Source organism: Alternaria ethzedia (assembly GCF_023757985.1).
Source record: "Alternaria ethzedia strain BMP 0044 chromosome Unknown scaffold_8, whole genome shotgun sequence".
Classification (NCBI taxonomy): domain Eukaryota; kingdom Fungi; phylum Ascomycota; class Dothideomycetes; order Pleosporales; family Pleosporaceae; genus Alternaria; species Alternaria ethzedia.
This window is the reverse complement of record NW_026056201.1, coordinates 968,916-990,598: the sequence shown is the minus strand read 5'-3', so window position 1 is coordinate 990,598 and position 21,683 is coordinate 968,916. Positions and strand designations below refer to the sequence as shown.

The 21,683-nt window shown below is 52.1% G+C and overlaps 5 protein-coding genes across 5 annotated transcripts; 1 reads left to right on the top strand and 4 right to left on the bottom strand.

Annotated features, from left to right (window-relative positions):
* Positions 1 to 150: 150 nt before the first annotated feature.
* J4E87_004526 (uncharacterized protein) lies at positions 151 to 927 on the bottom strand (the record flags this gene model as incomplete). Its single annotated transcript, XM_049376147.1, has 3 exons — positions 151 to 645; positions 700 to 838; positions 896 to 927. The coding sequence occupies 3 exons, from the start codon at positions 925 to 927 to the stop codon at positions 151 to 153; spliced, it is 666 nt and encodes a 221-aa protein (XP_049234356.1).
* A 3,727-nt stretch (positions 928 to 4,654) lies between these two features.
* On the top strand, positions 4,655 to 13,743 carry J4E87_004525 (uncharacterized protein; the record flags this gene model as incomplete). Its single annotated transcript, XM_049376146.1, has 2 exons — positions 4,655 to 8,909; positions 8,957 to 13,743. The coding sequence occupies 2 exons, from the start codon at positions 4,655 to 4,657 to the stop codon at positions 13,741 to 13,743; spliced, it is 9,042 nt and encodes a 3,013-aa protein (XP_049234355.1).
* A 2,348-nt stretch (positions 13,744 to 16,091) lies between these two features.
* On the bottom strand, positions 16,092 to 17,141 carry J4E87_004524 (uncharacterized protein; the record flags this gene model as incomplete). Its single annotated transcript, XM_049376145.1, has 1 exon — positions 16,092 to 17,141. One exon carries the CDS (start codon positions 17,139 to 17,141, stop codon positions 16,092 to 16,094), a length of 1,050 nt encoding a protein of 349 aa, XP_049234354.1.
* A 233-nt stretch (positions 17,142 to 17,374) lies between these two features.
* On the bottom strand, positions 17,375 to 18,448 carry J4E87_004523 (uncharacterized protein; the record flags this gene model as incomplete). The annotated part of the gene is made up of 1 exon (XM_049376144.1): positions 17,375 to 18,448. The coding sequence occupies one exon, from the start codon at positions 18,446 to 18,448 to the stop codon at positions 17,375 to 17,377; it is 1,074 nt and encodes a 357-aa protein (XP_049234353.1).
* Positions 18,449 to 19,017: 569 nt separating this feature from the next.
* On the bottom strand, positions 19,018 to 21,204 carry J4E87_004522 (uncharacterized protein; the record flags this gene model as incomplete). Its single annotated transcript, XM_049376143.1, has 3 exons — positions 19,018 to 20,345; positions 20,393 to 20,897; positions 21,148 to 21,204. 3 exons carry the CDS (start codon positions 21,202 to 21,204, stop codon positions 19,018 to 19,020), a joined length of 1,890 nt encoding a protein of 629 aa, XP_049234352.1.
* Positions 21,205 to 21,683: the final 479 nt, after the last annotated feature.

Sequence of the window (21,683 nt, the reverse complement as noted above, 5' to 3'; positions counted from 1 at the left end):
GAAATCGTCGAGACGAATACTACTACATGACATGACGTCCAGTTGAACTTCATCAGCTGTGTAAACAATCGACGTCTTAAGAAGTACCCTGATGTTGGAGAGTTCCACTTCGTCTGAAGATCTTGCTTCCTGAGTATGCTGCTGGTACCCTTACGCAGGAACAGGCAACACGATCTTGCTGTTTTTCCGAAGTGATAAGATCATGTCGACAGAGAATGTCGGATACTCTCTGAGCAAGATAGACGCTTCCTCGTCTGTCGCCAGCCATGACATATAACGATTAATGATATGCGCAGTGATGCAACCGCTCATCGAATTACCAACCGTGATACAGGTATCGTAATGTTTGCGGATGATACTGCTTAACTGTGGGCCGCTCAACCACGCCTTCAGTAGATTTTTGCTCAAGGTTCTGGTGACATTCGTGCACAGCGCTGGAGCATCGTACTTATCGGCGAGGGCGTAAAGCTCGAGCGGGTCTAGAAGGTACTCCTGGATGTCTACCGCTGAGGGTGCGTCTTTGGTGCCTCCGCTGAGCTCGCATATCGGTCCCAGCTTGTCTCCTGGGGTGTAAAAGAACCGCAACATGAGCTCGAAGCTATCGGGGTCGTCGTCGTTCATTTCGATAACATCAGCAGTGGCCTCCTATATCTAACCGTCAGTTCATGCGCCCTAGTTGTAAACTATCAAAGCATCTACCTTGAATTGACCAGTGAAGGCCCGCATGAACCACTTGGATTGTGCACACAAGATGGCTTTGTGCGCAAAGTACTCCTTGGCGTTGCCTTTGTAGATTTGGCGAATCTTGACGTCGGAGAGGGTCGAGTCATTGAAGAGCCTGTGTGTTGCGACATGTCAGCGTCAGATTTTTGCAATGCACAGTCGTGATACATACGAGACTTCTGTGGTTGGCGAGGGCGAACCCATACCGTGTTTCAGTATACGGCTCTTATTTCGGTCGAGGTGCAACGGCGCCAGACAAGACCATAGGGTGCTGAACATCAGAAGAGGTAGTCTTGATAGCAAAGAAATCGTTGAGGATTCTAGCGGTAGCGCCGGGGCAGGTGAGTGGTGAGTGTGACAGAGTGGGAGGGAAAGAATCGCTGCAATCTTAGCCGAGTGCGAGTGCGCTAGTAGTGAGAACATGCACATTGATAAAGCAAGGAAGGACAAGCATGATTCAACTACATTTTGGTTCCTTTGCCTTGCCGTGGTTTGATGAGTTCTGATCACTATAATCTTGCGAGGATCAATACATTTACCCGTCCGCACCTCTCAGATCAAATATATCTTTCCGACAAAGCGGACAGTCATGAGCTCTCGCATATGCCCCGTTGACCTGCTTCGACAGACAATCCTCACAGAACATGTGGTTGCAGGCAATAAGTCGACGCATGCTCCGTTGTGGCTCGAGACAAATGCAACATTCCGTATCCACTACGGTCGAAAAGATGTCCAAATTGATATGAGTCGCCAACCCTAGTGTGGGCATGGACATGCTGGTTTCCGACGGGATGTTCGAAGGATGTGGCATATAGAGAAGAGTCTGCGAGATCGTCAGAGAGCTGATCACTACGTCCGCAGCTGGCTCGTTGTCGTGTAATTCTTGGTTGTCTGGCATATGCTCGGCACAATAGTACCGGTCAAGCACATTACTTTCGTAGAGAGTCCCAACACGCATACATCGATGTGAATTTCCAGTAGATTGACCTTGTGGTCTCCCAACGATGGCTTCGCAACGGTTTGCATGTGAGTCGCAAAACCATTGCTGACTGTCGGTGTCAACGCAACTGCCACGTCTCCAGCCATCCTCCGTACACAATGGAAGCCCCAATCGCGTGTCCCCGATGCAGTAGCCGCACAGCCAATTATCTGAGAAGGCGTAGTATATGAGAGCCGGGTTCAGGCAGCCGGGGAACCATTCGCAGACGTCGGGTCGGGTACGCATATTGTAGATGATGGTTTTGAAGTATCCAAGCCCACCAAGGTAGATTAGGATGTAGCGGCGTATTTTCGAGTGTAAGTATTTCAAAGTGATGACTGACTGACAAACAAAGGGTTTCGCACGGGAGAGTTGACAAAAGGCAGGGTCTTGAGGCTGAAATCCGACGTAGCATCTATCACTGCAGTCGCTGCAGTCTAGCCATTCACTCTTTTCGGACATCGTGGCCGACGGTCAGAGCTCATTCGAAGCTAACAATGTCCCTGCAGCAGCGAAGGCGGTCGCGAGGTCATGTGTCGTGATTGACGTGCAGTAACACTTCCGCAATGTGCATGCGACAAGTTTGGTTCATGGTTGAGTGGCAGGCGCGCTCGTGAGGACGTGACCTCGGGATGCATCGACCTGCGTTCTCTTAGCGACTGCTTCGTAGTCAATAACCCGTAGAACGCGAACACAATGCCACTGCTCACGTGTCAAATGCGCGTTAAATCCCACATTATCCTATGAAAATATAAAAGACGCGTCAGAGTCAGAGTAATGCCAGCGCATCGCGTTGTGATGATGGGAATGACGGAGTAAGAGTGGTGGTTCGTGGCTCGACCTGAGCGCGCCCTGCTATGACGTCACCACCTTCCACGTCTCCATAACACTGAGAACAAATCCCTAAGGTGTCAGCAAGTTGCGACCTCCACGACCCTTTGTCGATATGGAATTCGATGTAATATGATGGATATCAAAGGCCTGGCGATATGACTACCAGGCTGCTGGTGATAGTTGCCCAGCCGTGTCGTGGAATGAGTGCACCGCAAAAGTTGGGCCGGTAGGTGTCCGGGTCTGCTGTCGACTAAAGAACATATGGAAGCACGTGTTGCTTGGATAAGTAATATTAGACAATCACTTAGTGAAACGATGAAAAAGACAGCATGAACGTCTGTAAGCGGCAGAGATGAATTTGATTCGTGGATGAATACATGCTTCCGCAAAGTCCAAACTGACAAGCACTAGGCGTTGAGCCCTCAACTACGCACCAGCCTAGCAAGAAGTCGATAAATGCACTCTTATTCAATCAGGCATAGGGAAGGAAGAGTGAGCCTTCCACAGGCCTCACAACCCGCGGTGCTCCTGCTTCTTCGTTGGGTGCTCCCAACCTTGCGAGTGTAGTCCTATCCTCGTAAGCCCATAGTGGCTCATCATCGTATCTGACACTCGTTGTGCTCGACGTGCTTGGCGAATCCAACACAATGCACCTAGCCTCTTGATTGTGTTGCCAATCTCGCCATTGGTATTCCCTTTGGATCATCCTCCCCGACGCCGCACGGAAATTTTCCCGACAAATAAGCTTGGGTTTTGGGTGACAATTATTTCGTGTCCAAAGAAGCTTGGCAGCAGCGACAGGTAGAGCTGGGTAGAAAAGGTGCCATGGTGTCCCGGGCTTGTCGGCGACATCTTCTGTTCGTGCCATAAAGACTGCGATGGGCGACTTGGGTATGTGATTGGAGAGTCTGTTGGCGATGAGGTTTTGCGCGTCGTGCAGCGAGAATGCATATATATAAGTGAAGCCGGTGGAATTCGTATAGCGGGAGAATTCTTTTGGACGGGGTGGCGGCAAAATCAATGATAGCGAATTGCTTGCACTCTCAACCGGAGCTGCGTTATGTATGTTTGCATGAGGATTGAGGCTATCCATGTTTTGGCGATGTGATGTGCTATGGTGGTAGAGGTGCGACGTTCTTAAGTTTGAGGTATTTCGCTCGTTTTTTTCTACTTGCACGCGCTGCCTGCCGGATATCGGGGTATGAATAGCGGTTGCGAAGGCGCGAGGCCTCGAGGAAGCCGCATTGAACGCTCAGAGGAAGGCGACATCGATGGACAATCATCCAGTCAAGTTCACCGACAGCACTGGGACCAGTGCGTGTACAAATGAAACTGGGATAACCTGGAGAAGTTTTGAAGGTTTCATAGGCAATGATCCACCGCAAGGATAGCGTCTCTTTATTCCGACGCCGTTGCAGTTCGGCCGTAATGCGGGATGAGGTTCCACGATCTGTCGTCCCACGTATGCAGACAGCCGCGGCCGGTCGTGCTTGGCAGGAACGACTGGCTAGATTGGTGGTCGGATTGATTTGGTCGGAAAGCCGTTTGGCCTAACACCACGGAAACACATAGTCATGCCAGTGCAAGTCTGTGGCACGTGAGCGTGACTCAGCCAGCACGCAGATGTGTCGTTGGGTGACAGTCGCGTGGCAGGAGCGTTTAAGCTCCTTCCCGGTACGCGGGTGGGTCTTGGCGATGCAGGGATGCTGTGCCGACGAAGCGTGGGAACCTGGAAATCTGACGGCATCAGCACAAGACACCAAGCGAAGCAAATACGGAGCCCCGCAGAGCGTCTGGAGAGGGCCTACATCGAGTTTGCTAGATCGCGATCCTCCTGTTCGCCCTGAATTTTTCACTAGTCACAGCCGCTACGACCCAGCGACGCGATCCGGGCCTGCCGCTTTGGCCGCTTTCATCTGCCCCGACCGTTAAGTCCGCGCTTTCACCTACGTACACCCTCGCCCTCGATGCAGCAACCCTCGTAGCCCTGCGCCCGCGCTCCCTTCGATTATGTTCCGCCAGTCGACGCTCCCATCACTCAGGCACGTCGCGTGCACTCGCGACCACCTCGTTCGATAATCCTCGACTCGGTCAATGGCATACGGTTGAAGCAGCATCATGGCGCTGCCAACCCTCCAGTTCCTCGCGGGGCTCGTGCTCCTCATATACCTGCTCTCCTTTGTCCTATTCGCCTTTATACGCATAGCCACCGGCGTCTCCATACAGCGCCTGGGCTTACGGGGGCTGCGACGCATCGCCTTCACGCCCAAGGATGGCCTGCGCATCGAGATCCGCGGACTCGGCTTCACCCTTCATCGACCCACATTCGCGCAACCCACGGTAGTCAGCATCGTTCTGCACGAGCTCAAGGTCACGGTCGACCTCAAAGCGCTGGGAGAGAAGCCGCGGAAGAAGACGGGATGGGCCCATTGGGCAAACGGCACTACACAAAAGGGCAAGAGCGGCCAGAACACGCCCGAGCCCGTGGCGGAGGACGACGAGCTGGGCGACGACGAGACACCGCGAAGCCTGACGTGGAAGCGGCTGACAGATGCCAAGGAGAAGATCAAGCGTCTGCACCGGAACATCAACTGGCTCAGGCAGGTCGATGTCGTGGCGCACGCGACCACTCTGGTCGTAGTCGATGTGGGCTCCATCCAGGTCGGCGGCCTCAATCTCGCAGTCGACACACGGCGCAAGACGGTCGATCGCAGTCGCCTCTTCAACCACCACAAGCCCAAGTCCGACGAGGAGCAGTGGCCAGCCGAATGGCTCTTCTCCGCCCGCAGCATCCTGTTCACGCCGGAGGGCAGAGAATCGACCGAACTCCTGGATCACTGCACCCTCAACGTCCACGGCTTCCTCAAGAAAGGCCTCGAGGGTCTGCGCGATGCATCTATCGCACTCAAGCTGGGTCGCCTCCTTATTCCACTCGACGATGTCAAGCTGTGCATGGAAAGGGCGCAGAAGTGTCGCGCGCCTGTCCCTCGGAAGCGATCTCGTGGCAGTCGGACACACGTATCGCTCAGCGATGTGATGGAAGAGCTCGACGACCCCAACAGCCGCGAAGAAAACCTCGTCCGTACCGTATCCGACTCGCGTGAGTTCGCCAGCTCCATCCTCCGCGGTATCCATGAATTCCAATTCGCGATTGGCTTCCTTGGCCTCACCAAGCAGATCGAAATGGGCCACAGCTCCGAGCCTCCAGTCTACCTCAACCTATCCATGAAGGAAGTCGGCATGGACCTCCTTCGCCTCGATCCCCGCAGTCCCGCGCATCTCATGTACTTCTCGCCCGACGACATTGCTCACCAGGCTCTACTTGCCGCCATATCCATATCTGTCGGAATCGACAATAGCGATGGCCATCCTGAGCGCCTCCTATACGTTCCTATGGCGACCATGACCCTGAACACGACCCTTCCTTCTAAAACTATTCATTTCTCTAATGACAAAGATAGCGCCGAACGCAATACCAACATACTGTTCGCCAACCTGGTCGTCACATCACCATCTCTGGATCTTGACCCCAAGCATCTACCACTACTCCTCGCTATTTTCCACAACTACGAGCTGCACCGCAAACCGCCCGAAACCAGACAACGTAAGCGATATCTGTTTCGCCGGCTCTTGCCCAAAGCAAACATCAAAATTTCTATCCATGAGCCTGTCATTAGGGTCACTCTTCCACCGATGGACCCCGACAAGCATGAGGCCGACGAGTTCGATCTACTCATCTCTGCATCTTCCTCAATTTCCTTGGACATGGAATCATCGCACTCTGCAGATGGCGAGTTACATTATGCACTGAGCTCGACGTTCCGTATGAATGCACAGCAACTCTACTACCAGACTGCAGCCATCGAGAAGCACAACTTGCTCCTGACCGACTATCTCGAAGTCAAGGTCCAGATGAGTGCGGCTCCTGACCCAGTTGTGGAGGTCTGGGGCACCGCACAAACTTTCTCTCTCTACATGGTTCGGCCTGAAATCAGTGAAGGACTGCGGCAGATCGTCACACAGATGTCAAAGGACATGGGCCGTCGGCGTAGCCCTCCCAGAAAGAAGGGCGTCAACATACTCCGGAGACTACCGGCCTGGATGACATACGTACATCTCCAAGGATCGGACTTCAACGTGGACGTCGCTGGAATAGATCCTGATGTATCTAAACAAAGTCGAGGAGTTGCGTTGCATTTGGAATCTTGGACCGCCGAATACAAAACTGGACGGGAAGAAGACATAGATCTAAGACCTGCAAGACGGCGCGCACCAAGTAGAAGCATCAATCGCGAAGAGCATCTGCTTAGATCACCGCCTCCATCTTCGCCGAAGTCACCGAAAGGAACATTGAACGGCCCAACCGATGGTAGACGCCTTGCTTTACATTTCTATGGGCTGGAAGGCTTGGTCATCGAGGGCGACGAACAATCGGAACAAGAACCAACGCTTTCGCTGCCCCGTATGGAGATTGCTCTACACACGCTCTCCGATAAGCAGGGCCCGATATTTCACGTGCACTCTTACAGCCAAAACCTCTTTTTACGTTATTCGCTCTATCGTCACTTTGCCTTGTGCATGGCAATGCAGGTCCTGCAAAGGTCTTTTGATTGGGGTGCGGGCAAGACCAAGGCTCCAGAGCCAAGCTCGTCCAGCTCGCCACGGCATCTGTCCGTACCGTCGTTGGGTGAGGATGTCGTTGACCCACCCAGTGCAGCCGGCAACGAGATCGTGACGATCGATGTCAAATCTCACTTTTTCCAGATCAAAGCAGACATGCCCGGAGATCCACCTCTCATGCTCCAGATCTATGGACTTGAGGCAGGAAAGCATCGCTGGGCCAGCCCCTTCCTTCGCGCACGTCTAGTGCGACTGTTCGCCGAGAACCCTGCCATCAAACGCGCTTGGAGTCGAATCGTCAGTGTCAAATCTTTGCGGTTGGATTATCGCCAGTCCAAGCTCAGGTACGGTCACACAGTAACGAACGAAAAGTCATTCGATATCGCGACGGACGCGATAAGAATCGCTGTGCCTCATCAACTCGTCATGCATAAAATCTTTGACAATGTCGCGAACGTCGCGAAGACTGCCAAGCAAGTGCATCATCGCTTTAAGACTGGAACCAATGAGTACGTACTGGACAAAGAAGCCGAAGGTCCCAAGATCGTGCCAAAGATATCGCTCCGAAGCCGTGCTGTTCTCTTTGAGTTGGAAGACAACGCCTTTGAATGGAAGCTCGGAACCATCTACCGCATCGGACTCATGGAGCAGAAGCAAAGACTTGCTCGTGAACACGCCTTTGATCTAAAAGTGCGGAAACTACAACAGCAAGACGAACAACGAGGCGGTACACGTTACCGCGCAAGATCAGCACATGATCCTCGGGGCCGAAACAAGATCAAGAAGAGGGACAAGGAGCTCAGATTCCATCGGCGTACGAAGAGCGCGGACTCGAGCGGACATAGCTCACCAGAACGGGGACGTTCAGACCATCCTATGCGTTATAACAAGGATGGTTTCAGCGGTCTTAGTGGGTCATATGAAACATCGGTACAGGACGCGCGCGTGAAGCTAAATCGCCTGAATGCTCAGACGTGGAAAAAGCGCATCGATTTCGCAATGGCAACTCAGAATCGATCCATGAACGACATCCGCTCAACATTCTGGGGCTTGGACGAACTACCGGATGACATTGAGCAGAAGGAAACCATTCTTGCTGTCTCGCAACGCCCAGCCCTGATGGCGCTGGCTGTCAGCGACCTGGAAATTGTCATTGACAAGCCCTCGTTCCCCATTTCGGAGTACCCACGCTTCCTGCACCGTGTCGGCAAAGGTATGCCATTTGATACGCAGTACGCTCTTTTGATCCCCATGCACGTTCAAATACAGATGGGAGAAGCCAAGATCCACCTTCGCGATTATCCGCTTCCGCTATTGCACTTCCCGGCTATCGGCAGTATACAGTCGTCCCGACTACCGAGCGTCTTGATGAAGACAGACTTCGTGATAGCAGAAGAGTTCAGGGACGTTGAATCTTCTCGCGTCAGCCGAGTTGTTGTCGTACCACAGGAGCGGAACTCTGCAGGCGAGCTCACACGTGGATACGCGGTGGACGTTCGTCGGACTGTGGCGCCTGTGAAGACATATTCTGACATGGCGATCGATATCAACTCAGCATACCCGACAAGGATTACTTGGGGCACGTCATATCAGCCGGCAATCCAGGATATGATGCAAATCATTGAGAATTTCACAAAGCCAGCTGTAGACCCCTCGGAGAGGGTTGGATTCTGGGACAAGATTAGGTTGACCTTCCACTCGCGCATCAACGTGTCGTGGAAGGGCGATGGCGACGTCCATCTGATTCTCAAAGGTAAGACACAACACATCCTGTATAATCACTCTACTAACGGAATGCAGGTTCACGCGATCCGTACATGGTCACAGGTCACGGTGCGGGCTTTGTCATGTGCTGGCAAAACGACGTGCAACTCAGCATTGCTGAGGACGAAGACCCTAAAAACTTCATGATCGTCAAGAGCGGAAGCTACGTGCTCGCCATTCCGGATCTCAATCACTTTGCTCGTCACGACGCGGAGACTGAAGCTGTGGCCCGTCCAGATACTGCATCGAGCATGTCTAGTCGTAGGCAGAGAGCCGTCTTCAAGAAAACAGTAATGAAATTGAACGGCAATGTGCGCTGGGTTGCCGGACTGGTATTTGAGCGCAACCTGGACGACGGCGGCCGTTCCTTCAACTTCATACCCCACTACAATGTCACCCTCAAGAATCCAAAGTATGCGAAAGCATCCAATGGAAAGGTCATCAACCCGTCTCTTGAATTTGAAGCTCTTGCTGACATCGCGCAGGAGTATGACGCTTTCCGAGGCTTCCGCAGTCACCACATCCACATGTCTATCGCTATCGCTGCTCCATACGATCGAGAATGGTCTGTCGCCAACTTGGAACCATCAAAGACCTACAACAGTGTGCATCTCTCACCACGCTTCTTCACACACTTCTACAGCTGGTGGTCGATGTTCTCCGGTGCCATGTCATTGCCCGTACGCCAGGGCAAGCTGTGGCCAGGAGTAGAGAAGTCTAGCAAGAAATTCGGGCGGCACCTTGCAACCATCAAGTACAACCTCTTGCTATCGCCTCTGTACATGAGCCATATCTACAAGCACAAAGATGCGGAAGACTATGGTGCAGGCGTTGTGGCCGCCACTGGACTGAAGGCCCGTCTCGACAGTTTCATGTTCGATCTCCATCAGCGCCGCGAAGAATTCCGAACTTTGGTCCAAGCGCCTGAAGGCCAACAAAACAGCAGGCAAAACAAGACGACTGGTATGCGCATCAATCAAGTACAGCTTGACCTCATCCGGACAGACATCCGAGCGGTGTCTGCAAGCATTGCAGGAACAGGCTCTGAAGATGTTGATAACGCCACCGCGGATGATCTCGCTAGCTACAACCAGGAGTATCTAACAGCCGACTTGTCGAAGTTTACGATTCCCGACAACGATTTAGGCTGGGTCGATATGGACGACTTCATTGAACTTGGCTGGATCTTGCCGTCACGCCGTCATCCGGAAACACAGATTCTCCCGCTAGCATTCGCGCCACGATTTACGTACTTCCGTCAAACCGATCATGCCAACAACATTTCGGGCGACAAACACCGCAAGAGCGCATTCGGTAACGAGCCGACTCATCATTGTGTCATTTCGGCAAGGAATGACCCACGTCGGGTACAATGTCAATTGATTGAGCAACGGATTGAACGTGTGAAAGAGCAGGTTGCTCTTAACCAGCATGCAATCAACGACCAAGAATTAAAAGTCGTTCGGGAGACGTCAGACATGCAACAAGAGTCGCAACGCCGTCTTGAGGCTCTGCGTAATCATTCCCAGTTCCTTCAACGGAAACTAGAATTCCTCTCTACGATGCATGCTAGTCTGCTGGAGCGGCTAGAAACTGCCGCGTCTTCACCAGACAACACTGTCGCAGAGCCTGATACCGACACAGAAGATGAGTATTTTGAAGCAGACGAAGCTCAAAATGCCATCGACCCTGAACACAAGCACGCCGATGCGCCTCCTAACCCTATCACGGACTTCACCAATGACTTCAACAACCGATTCATCATTCACAACATCCACCTGAAGTGGGGCAACTCCCTACGGAACATCATACTCCGCTACATACACCAAGTCAGTCAACGTCGAGGTTTCGTCTACTACATGTCACGAAGGGCAGTAAAGTTTATACTCGACGTTGTTGACGAGCAGAACAAGTCTCGTGGACCATCTACATCTGGGCCCGACGAAACACCCATGGCTGGCGAGAACGAGGCCGGACTGAACATTGACGAAACCATCGAGCAGTTGCTTCGCGACGGCAGGGATTTCGTTGACGCTGATGAGGAAGACGCTAAAAGCAAGAGCACCAACGGTGCATCCAACGGTGCTGGTGACCCTTCACATGCGAATCCGACAAAAGCGGATGAAGATGTCGCGGACGATTACGTCTCTCAGAACTCGTATCTCGTACGTTTGATTGCACCGCAGATCCAATTGCAGAGCGAGAAAGACACCAAGTCTGCGGTACTTGTCACGGCCAAAGGCATGCAGCTCAAGGTTCTACAAATCATGGACAAGGACCGTGTCATGGACGAGGTCTCGGGTCTCGTTCAACGAAGGTTCATCGCAGCTATGGACAGCTTGCAAATCTTCGTCACCAACTCAAAGACCTTTAGCAGTCCGGAGGATATCCACATGTACTCCGGAAGCATGTACGGAACGCCAGCTGGCTCAGCGTGGCCACCATGGGTACCTTTCGAGGTCATGTTCGAGTTCCATAGCAATCCGTTCGGCTTCCAGCGGGTGGTACAGCGAACTTCAGCCAGTATGCGCTACGACAAGCACAACGCGCTGCGCCTGAAGTACAACGACGATGTCTCGGCTGCCGACTCGGCCACATCTGCTGACAACATGGAGAGCCGTATTGACCATCTATGGGTGGACTTCCCACACGTGCGGGCCCTGTGTGATTCCAGGCAGTACTATGCGATGTACGTCATCGTATTAGATCTTTTGCTATACCACGAGCCTTTGGAAAAGACGCGTAATGAGCGACTTGAGAAGATCATGCTTGCTTCGGACTTCACCGATCTCGCAGGAGCTCCAAAGCTAGTCATGGGTCTTCAAGAGCGTATCCAGCAATTAGAAGAGATCAAAAATGTCTTCCAGATCAACGAGAAATACCTGGACAAGCAAGGTTGGGAAGACAGGATTGAAGTTGAGAAAGACTTGGCTGTCTACGAGGACGAGCTCTTCTTCGTTATGAAGGCGATCACGACCGCACAACGCAAGCAAGATGATCGTGCTCAAGCAAGAGATTCAACTGGACTTTTGCGGATGTATGTCTCTGCATCAGACATCGTTTGGCATCTGCTTCGCGAAGGCGCAGAGTCACTAGCAGAATTCCAACTGAAGAACGTGGCATTCGATCGCACGGACAACAACGATGGATCCAACTCGAACTCTTTGGAGATTGAGCAAGTGCGAGGTCTGAACTTGCTACCTAACGCCCTATACCCAGAGATGATTTCACCTTTCCTGGAGCAAGATCAGACTCTTCCGGAAAACGCCAAATGCCTCAAGGTGTACTTTGTAGCCCTTGAATCGATCGCTGGTATCCCTGTCGTGGAGCACTTTGAAGTTGAGTTGTACCCACTGAAGGTGCAGCTGGAGTATCAGATCGGCAAGAAACTGTTGCAATATGTCTTCCCTACGTACGGTGACAGCAAGACTGCGAACTCATCACCCTTCCTACTCAAGCATACTCTGCCGACTCAGGATGAGGAAGACGAAGAAATTGATAGCATCATTTCTGGAGCGACAAGTATGAGCGCCTCGCTTTCAGCTGATGACGGCGCTGTGGAGGCGCTCAAACAACGACTTACGCCCACACTTCAGCTGCCCGATCCAGTACAGAAGTCTGACGCAAAGAGAAAGAGTTTGGTTAAGCGCCCAAGCGCTCACTATTTCCGTTTCTTCAAAGACAACAACCCTTCTCGTAGTGGTACAGAGCTTCGTCGCACTCTTCACCCGAGCTCCGCCTTGGTGGTACCCACATTGGGAAATAGCTCCAATACCTCCACAAGACCAAGCTCCGTCCGGTCAAGCACTACCAACTCAAGCCAGACTCTGAACGAGTCTGATCGAACTGCAAAACGCTTTGCACTTTACCGCACCGGCACCAACCTAGCGGAGAAGAAAACGAACAAGAAGGAAGCCAGAAGTGATGATCTGACTGAGATGATGAGTCGTGCGAGCGAGTACATGACAGTCGCTTACTTCAAGATCCCGTCCATGGTGCTGTGTCTTTCCTACAAGGGCAAGAGCACACGCAATTTTGAAGATGTCCATGACCTGGTCTTCAGGATGCCCACAATTGAGTACCGCAACAAGACTTGGTCTAACTTAGATCTTGTCACGCAACTCAAGAAAGACGTCTTGCGGGCGCTCCTCTCCCACGCCGGTACGATTGTTGGCAACAAGATCTCGCACCACCGACCCTCAGCCAAAGCACAGTCGCGCCTCCGACAGCTCGCGAACAGCAGCACAATGCTCAACACCTCTCCCGATCTCTCAGGCACCGACTCAAACTCGATGCGCGACCACTCCCCCGGTGGCTCCGACCTCTCAGCCGAAGACCGTATGCCCCGCCGTTCTTTCGCATCCGGCCGCCAAGGTAGTCTCATCAGCACCGTCTCGGAAGAAGGCTCGTCTCTCCAGTCATCAAAGCCACCTTCAACATCCAATCAAGCGCGTTCGACACACGGCTCCATCATGGGTGGCTTGAATCATCACAGCAACGGACTAGGCCCCGAAGACGTCGACGACGGTCGCGCCTTTGCGGATGAACTATCAAGAGTAGACAACACGGAGCCAGTCCACGCAAACCTCATTCATAGCTTGAGTAAACACATTGCTGGTGTCAGCGCACCTTTTGCCGGACACATGCGAGGCAGAGCGGGTAGCGGCGCAGCCAGCATGCGAGCTGCGAGTGTAGCCACTGGTATTAGTGGTGTCAGTGGTATGAGCGGACGAGAAGGCAGCGTCATGGAAGAAGACACTGATGGTCCGAAGACGAAAAAGGCGAAGGCTCTAGGCAAGAAGTTGCTTGGTAGGGGGAATTAGAAGCTTCCCTAACATCACTCTTTTCCTGTTTTTGTTCTGCATCATCACTAGCATTATTTGGCGTTCCTTTGTTTTCATTTGTAAATACTGGTTTTTAGACGGTGTAGCAGGCAGAGCTCTTTCTTCTTTGTTTTGTCTTTGTATCATAGCGTTGCGAGAATTGGTGTCTTGGAGGTGTTGAAGTAGATAGTTTCCTGTAAACTCTGTCGTGGAGTCCTAGTATTAAGTCATAAAGATCACAATACCAACTTTGCGTCTTCTGAGGTTATGCACTGTGTGGGATGGGCAAGCTCATTCTCGACAACTGTCCTTGTTCATGAACTCCCGAACAGTGTTACCCATGTCTTCTCCGTGCGTGCGGGGACAGGGCTGGGTGGCGTAGCTGACGCGACGTGAGGACGCGACAGGTTCGCGTTTGGCGGGGCTGGTCGGTGCGCGTGGGAAACGTTATTGCGGCACCAGGCATTGCCAGCTCGCAGTCGCGACTTCCGCATCTTCTTCCTACCATCCCCTCGGCGTTGGATACCGACGCTGGCACACCGAAGGCATGCGCTTTCTCCCTCAACTTTGATCAATCATGGCTGCATCCTCATCTATGGTTTCATCCATCTCGCTTGGTGTACATCTGCGTTTGATTTTGGAGTCGAAAAAGAGTATGACGGCGACCAGGCATTTTCGACAAGAAGCACGCAGATTTGGATTTCCATGGAGATTTCATCTTGTCCACGACTGACTCCGAGGGTTCTCAGCAATCTTTCGAGACTGGAGTTAATCATTCCTGCCTGCGGGCCTCGAACACACCGGAATGCAGATGCTAACGCGAAGCAAGGGCTGACAGTCCACTACTTGTGTTAACGTATTCTTTGCTACACAACTATCAGTGAGGGTATCACTTACATATGTAGGCAAATACTCCCTAGGCTGCGCCATCCGTCTGTTCTGCAATTGGAGTAAGCTGCATCCATTCAATGGCTTCAACCATTCGCCAAATGTCAGATTCGCCATGGGTACGGCATTAAAGCCGCCAACCTGACCATTCGACTACCCAGTACCTATAATTCATACGACCGATATCTGCGCTACCTTTGTGTGCACGGCCATCAATGCGCAATTCACGCTGTGTTGCTGGTCCACACCGTTGGACAGTGCATTCATGGTGCTCCCTTTACCGATATATACAATGCCTAGCCCCATTAGATCTCACGATCATAGTTCGCCTAAGTCTCCGCTCCAATCTCTCAACTCCGTCAAGAACCGAAGCGAGAGTTAACTAGGGTCTTCGACAGCATATCGAAAATCAAAATCATCGACCGCTCCAATGTCGAATTCTCCATTTTTCACGACCTTGCCAACCGAAGTCCGCGATATCATTTACGACTACCTCTGGAGTGATACAAACACCTTTGTTCAGCGGTATGATACCAAAGACTACAAGGTAACCTATGACCGAAGGCACGACTCGGTTGAAGCACCATCTGCTAGTGACAAAATCCCATGGCTTCTTACCAACAACCAAATGATGCGCGAAGGCATCCGGCAGCTACACCAGAAGTCAACGTGGCACCTGGATAATCGACTATCAGATATACATCCACAAAGCTATATCTTAGACGCCATCACTCCATCAGAGTGCCACACGCACGAGATCTTCATCCGGTGCGACTGGCCGATGATCTTCGATGACGTGAAGCGAGTCTACCGGCTCAGCGAAGTAGCACGGGCCGAGATCAATAGAAGCGCCGCAGCAGCTAACGCGTCAACTCCACTAGACACTGTCTGCATCAAACTCGTCCGCCCAACCAATGAGCGACTAGCTGCCAACAGCGCGGCAGATTTTACCTTTAACCTCTCTGGTCTCGAAATCTTATCTAGCCATACCGAGCTTCGTCGTCTCCAGGTGCACCTCGTTGGCGTTGTTGATGATATTAAAAACCTTGTGTGGTATTGGAGTTTGCGAGGGGAGACCGACAGCGCAAATAAAGCTAGGCGTCTGGAAGATCACTACTTGGATGCTTGGAAGAAGGAGCTCTCGCGTGCGGCTGAGCTGATAATTCCTAAGAGTAAACGCACTGGATATATGAGGGAGTACACACAAGGGAACGGGCGTTGTCTGGAGTGGGTTTGGACGTTTGAGAAACAAAAGTCAAGCCATTGAGCTTATTAGAACGTGGAGAGAGCGCGTACAATGAAGTATGTTTACACGTTTTGAGTGATTTTGAGGGGACATGTGGGAGCGTAAGTACACAATGAGTACATCGTCGTAGGAAGCGAAACCAGCAACGAATGAGAATAAGACAGTCGTTAAGATTCACAACATATCTCTCTAACCGTGATGATAGGCTAGATGCCTATGCCTTCGCTGACTGATCACTCAGAACGCCTATGACAAGGTCACTCAACTTTACTTGCGCTTCAGCAACCTCATCAAGCGAGTCCCGCACCTCTTCCCACTCCTCATTCCTGACTTTCCCCAATTGCTCCTTAGCGAATACCCCGATAGCAGCCCATACACTCTCCAAGTCTTGCGCCTCCACCCGCTCAAACTTCCTCACCTCTTCTGGCGCATCATCTTTGAGATACGTTCGCACGAGCCTTGTCATCTTCCCTCCTGGCTTGCCATCGTATACATTTTCATGCTCGTAGCACCTATAGATGAGCTTTCGAATCAATTGGGCCAGAGCTTCGATATCTTCTTCTTCTGCCCGAGCCTTGCGTTCAAGCCCATCTGGAGAGTTCGTAGGATCATGGATGCAGCTCTTCGCAAATCCTACGAGACTGATTTTAGGGCGTTTAGCAATGGTAGCCTCTCCATTCTTCTCTTCTTCGTAGGGAAAGCTGATAAGAATGTCCTCCGCTAAAACACTGCCATGTGTGATAGTCGGCTTACATTCGCGGTGTAGGAAGTAGATTGTCTCATAGAGCTGCGTAACGATGAGCCAGAGTAGGCATTTTGGAAGCTTGTCCCTAGTGTCGAATACGAAAAGTCCTTCAAGATCACTAGAAACTGGTGAGCTTGCCATGACCAGCCAACCTGGTTCCCCTTGGGCCATAGCTTCCATGTCGTAGTGGTCAACTACTTCAATGCAGTGCTCACCGCCGCTGCGAGAATACGATTGGCGGTGTATCTCTTGGAGAATGCGTAATTCGGAATGCATCGTAGGCTGGGTAGAGCCTTCTCCGGGAATCTTTACTGCAACGACGCGCCTGAGGAGTGCATCGACGACTAAGTCCTCTTGGGCGTTCGCAGCCAGTTTGGAACGCGCATCATCGATGTCGGAGGTGGGGACACACAGACTGACAAAACAGTACGTAGACGAAGCAGCGTCGCGAAGCCAGGTGTATTTTTCGGGCATCTGTGGGGGCCTGTCGCCCGAAGCGTCGTTGAGTGCTTCAGACATTCTAGGGTGGACCGCTGTGAGTAGGGTCGAATTTTGTGGACGTGATGAACACCGAAGGAGCGATGATAATCTTGTATCGTTGCAATCGAAGGGAGCAATGATGCCTTGATAAAGTGTGCCAGAAGTTTGTGACTTTCATTACAAGAGCACAAACCATCGTCGTGCGTGCGCATCATTCGCAATCAAAGTCCAGCAAGCCTCTTCCTTATGGTCTTCGTCTGATTTGTCAAGCATCACGAGGCATCCTCTTCCCTAAGCTTTGCCCTATACCACGGCTTAGCAATTTTAGCAATCTCAATCTTCAACGCCGCCTCATCCACACCATGCTCTTTGATATGTCCCTTCTCTTCCTCCAAAACATCATGTTGAATCCACTTCAAAAAGTCGCCTAGTGCCCTCACATCGCGCTCAACACCCTTCTCGCGCAGCACATCCCAGCCTTGTTCTAAGCGCTGCTGGGAGCACCATGCAACTGCTACTACTCCAGCTGCTTTGCGTCGCTCTTTGATGATATCGGCGCCTTCATGTTGTTTTGGAATGCGGAAGAATGTAGGTTTGAACTTCCCTCCTTTACTTTTGAACCATAGAGAGGTGTCGCCGTTGTACTGGCAAGGTATGGGTTTCCAGACGATACCCTCGCCCAAGCCGGATATACCGAAAGTTGCTGCGAAAGGGCATCGAGCGGCGACTCTTTCGGTCAAGCGTTCGACTTCTGATACTGTGCGTTCGTAATCGTCAGGGTAGAGTGTTGTGTGGAAGGAGCCGGCTCTTGAGGCGTTATAGATGTCATGATCCGGAAGCGAGATGTCGGAGTATGCTTCGTCTTTTTGCCATGTACCATTGATGTTAACCGAGACGATGACGAAGCGGCGGGATAGTTGGGAAATGGCGACATCTTTTTGGATCTTCTCGCCTATCCATTCACCGGCTATCACGACGGGCGAGTCTTGCTCAATTGTTGTGCTAGGGTTTAGCTCTTTCCATCTTGCCAGATACACATCTCGCAGTCCAAGTACAGCCGCGGTTTTCTCTGAAATATTTGCCGCAAATCCTTGGTTATCTTTTGCGACGGACAGACCGGTTATGTTGCGCGATTGAAAGACGATGCGATCATCGGAGTATACGAGGATATCTGCGTGCGTGCCATGAAGTTTGACTGTACCGATGAAAGGCATAGGGTCCACAATGATGTTTGCTTCTGGGTGGGCAGGGTCGCGGTTCAAGCGCCGCAGGTGCTCGATAATCTCAGGAATGTGTGTCGTGATCTTGGGGTACAGCGTCGACTGTGCGGGGTCTATTGTTGCCATCGTGGGGAATACAACTTTTCCAGAATCCCACAGTGGTTTTCAGGACTCCTTGAATCACGAAAGACGTGGCGATGCCCTCAGGTGCCGTCGCAGTGTGCGGCAGCCCGCCCGTGTTGTGCTGCGATCCTCCTGATCGCGGCAAATTAATCCTAACATGGAGTTATTACTTGAAAGTTCGCACGTGAGATGGAAAAAATTGATGAAGAGGTTTGTGAGTAACAAAAAGCGTCGTTGTGTCGCTCAGAAGCTTCCACTGTGCTCACTGGAGCGGCGGCGTTGCGGCACTGTTATCGATACGCGGCTGTCAGCACCGCCATCTTCAACACCTTGCGGCACCGCGAACCTAGCGTATCAAATGCCTTACTTGAGCGCAAATAGACGCTAACATGTGAAATACTGGCGGTGCCATCACGATCGGCACAGTAAAGTTGCGTTTGAGCTGAGATTTCTCGTGCGAATATGAATCATTATATCATTCATGAGAGCTAGTCTCTAGACGTCGTTCAATCTTCTAATGCGATTGCTCAGGCAGGTCATGAGATATCTGCTCACTTCTACGTTCTAACCCGTCATGATGATTCCACGTTCTTCCCGTCCTCTTGACCATCCTTCTTCTTGTGCAACTCCGGGTTTAGCGGATGCTTGGAGTCATAACCGACTCTCTTGACAATACCCAATCCTTTCGTCCTGCCCTCACGGAATAGTATCCGATCGCCAACAGTTAAGTACTCCGGTCGCTGTACGAAGCGGAAGGCTACCTGTGCTCGGTCGCCAGTGCGGATGTACTGGCGATCGATGTCGATGATGGCGCAGGTCTGGGACACTGGTCCAACGTGTAGCATAGCCTGGTACTTGGTCTTGATAGTCGTCGCGTGCGACAAGATCAAGACTTCGGCAACGAACTCACGGTACACTTTCGGGGCTGGTAATATGCCAGTTGTTGGATCAGGCTTCTCAGCCTTGTGCAAAACGACCATGCCTTTTCGCACATCTTTCCGCCGAACGTTGCGCAGCGCGAGACTAGCAGACTGCCCAGCAGAGCATCCTGGAACTTGTATCCGTTTGCGCTCGACGGAACGCACCTTTGTCGTTTGGAACTGGCCAAGACTATCAGGACCGATTAAGACTGTGTCGCCAGAATGTATTTCACCAGACTTGACAACACCTGAAACCACAGTACCAACGAAAGGTACCGAGAATGTGTCGTTGACGTGGAATTCCAAAGGAGCAGAGGCGTCGTAATTGCCGTGATGCGGTAGTGCGTTGAGGAACATGCGCACCAGGTCCAGGTTGTGACCAGTGACATTGGAAACTTGGAAGATAGGACATATACGACTCGACACAAATTGGGTGGCGGTGGTGATGCACTCCTCCCTATTGTTGATGAATACCGGTATCTTTCGCGCCCCTGGGGATTTGAGAATCTTGGACAGCTGAGTTATAGTTTGTTCAAGAATCTGTGGTGGACAAATGTCGATTTTGGTGATAACGACCATGACGGGGACGTTGAGCGCAAGAGCGATTCCGAGATGCTCTTTACTCATACCCACTAAACCGTTGTTTGCCGCGATCATCAACAGACAGTAGTTGGGCTCGCTTGATAGCAGCCCAAAGACGGTAGTCCGCAGGTATCTCTCGTGACCAGCGAGATCAGTGAAGCTGATGACCTTGGCGGATCGCCGTCCAATCTCTTCCCAAGTAAGTTTTCGACCTGCGACGTTCGACACAACGACTTCGCTCTTGCTGTCAAAGCCCATTATCTCCATGCCGACTGAGCTGGTTCGACCACTCTCGATTTCGTGTTTGTGACGGAAGAGGTTGACACGCGCTTTTCCGCGGCCATCGTCGAGGCCGCCTTTGACGAGGACACCGAGCATGGTACTTTTGCCAGCGTCGACTGTCAATTGTCAGTGTATATTCTCAATTGCGCCGGGAAATACTTACCATTTCCCACAACCGCTATCCGCGTCTCTATCACATCATCGACACTCTGAGGCTGTTGTCGCAAGATCATCTTGCCACTTAAGCCAAGCTCCTTCGCATTGCGAGGTCCGACTTCGACGTCACCGCCAACGTTCCGCGTCATAAGCATCTTGTAGTCGGCCTTGATCTTCTCGCAGGCAACTCGTATCCTCTCCAAGGCAAACTTCCACTGGTCCTCAGTGAAGCCCATGGAGTCACCGCTGTCTTCCAGGCCAACGTCGAACAGAGCCTCCCCATGGCCCTCGGCCAGGCGCCCCTGGATATGCTCAGCGAGCGCTGCGACGTTCTCTTCGGCGGGGTCGGTAAGGAGCGTCTTTAGGCGGATATGCGCCTTGTTGTCATCGGAGAGGCCGAGCTCGTCGAGGATGCTCAGCTCATCGTGGTCTTCGAGGACGGCGGGGGCCTGGCCGGGCGGTCGGCGCAGCGCCTGTTGTTTCTGGACGTAGTCGGCAAATTCGCTGAGCGCCTGGTATTTACATTAGCTTGAGTACGTCTTCTGGAACCTCAATGGGTAATCCGTCTAAAGTACAATGCGATCGCCTTCGTGCTACAAGTAGCCCCATTTCCCTGGTTGTACTACTCGGCGCGAACCGTGAGCCAACGGAATTGGTTTGTCCTGTACCATACTCGTTGCAGTGTCAAAGCAACGAATATATCTGGGGTACATGTGGGGTACAGCTTGGGGAGAGGTAGGCTTCTCCTGGGTTATTACTTACAGACTCGCCCTTCCGCCGCTCAGCTGGGCTCTGCTTAGGCTCGTGTCGGGAGGCCATATTATGCGAAATAGCACGTGATTATGAAATATCCACCGGTAAACCTAGGCTGAAGGTATTCGTAGCGACCGATGTACGTGGTGTGATGGAGGTATGAATGTGGGGTTGGGGCTGTCAGGACGTGTTTCGTAAACTCCGCCGTATTAATAAGACGTTTGGTATTCGCGGGAGCTGGAAAGAGTGTGAATATTCCATGAGTTGTCTTGCAGTGAGCATCGAAGGGTGGCAAGTGCTGGAATGGCGCTGGCAATGGCGATGGGAGCTGCTAGGGAGATCCGGGGGCCTACTTATCGATAGAAGGCCGCCGGAGCCATGACGCTGAGACTCACGCGGTAGCGCGTCTTGACTCATCCCAGAACCACCACCAGTACACCACTCACAGCCTCCGTGGTCCACAGTGGCCGCGGCGTCATCCGCAGTGTTGTCGATACAGTCATACGATACGTGTTTACGCCCTCGCATCGCTGAGTTTACGCGAG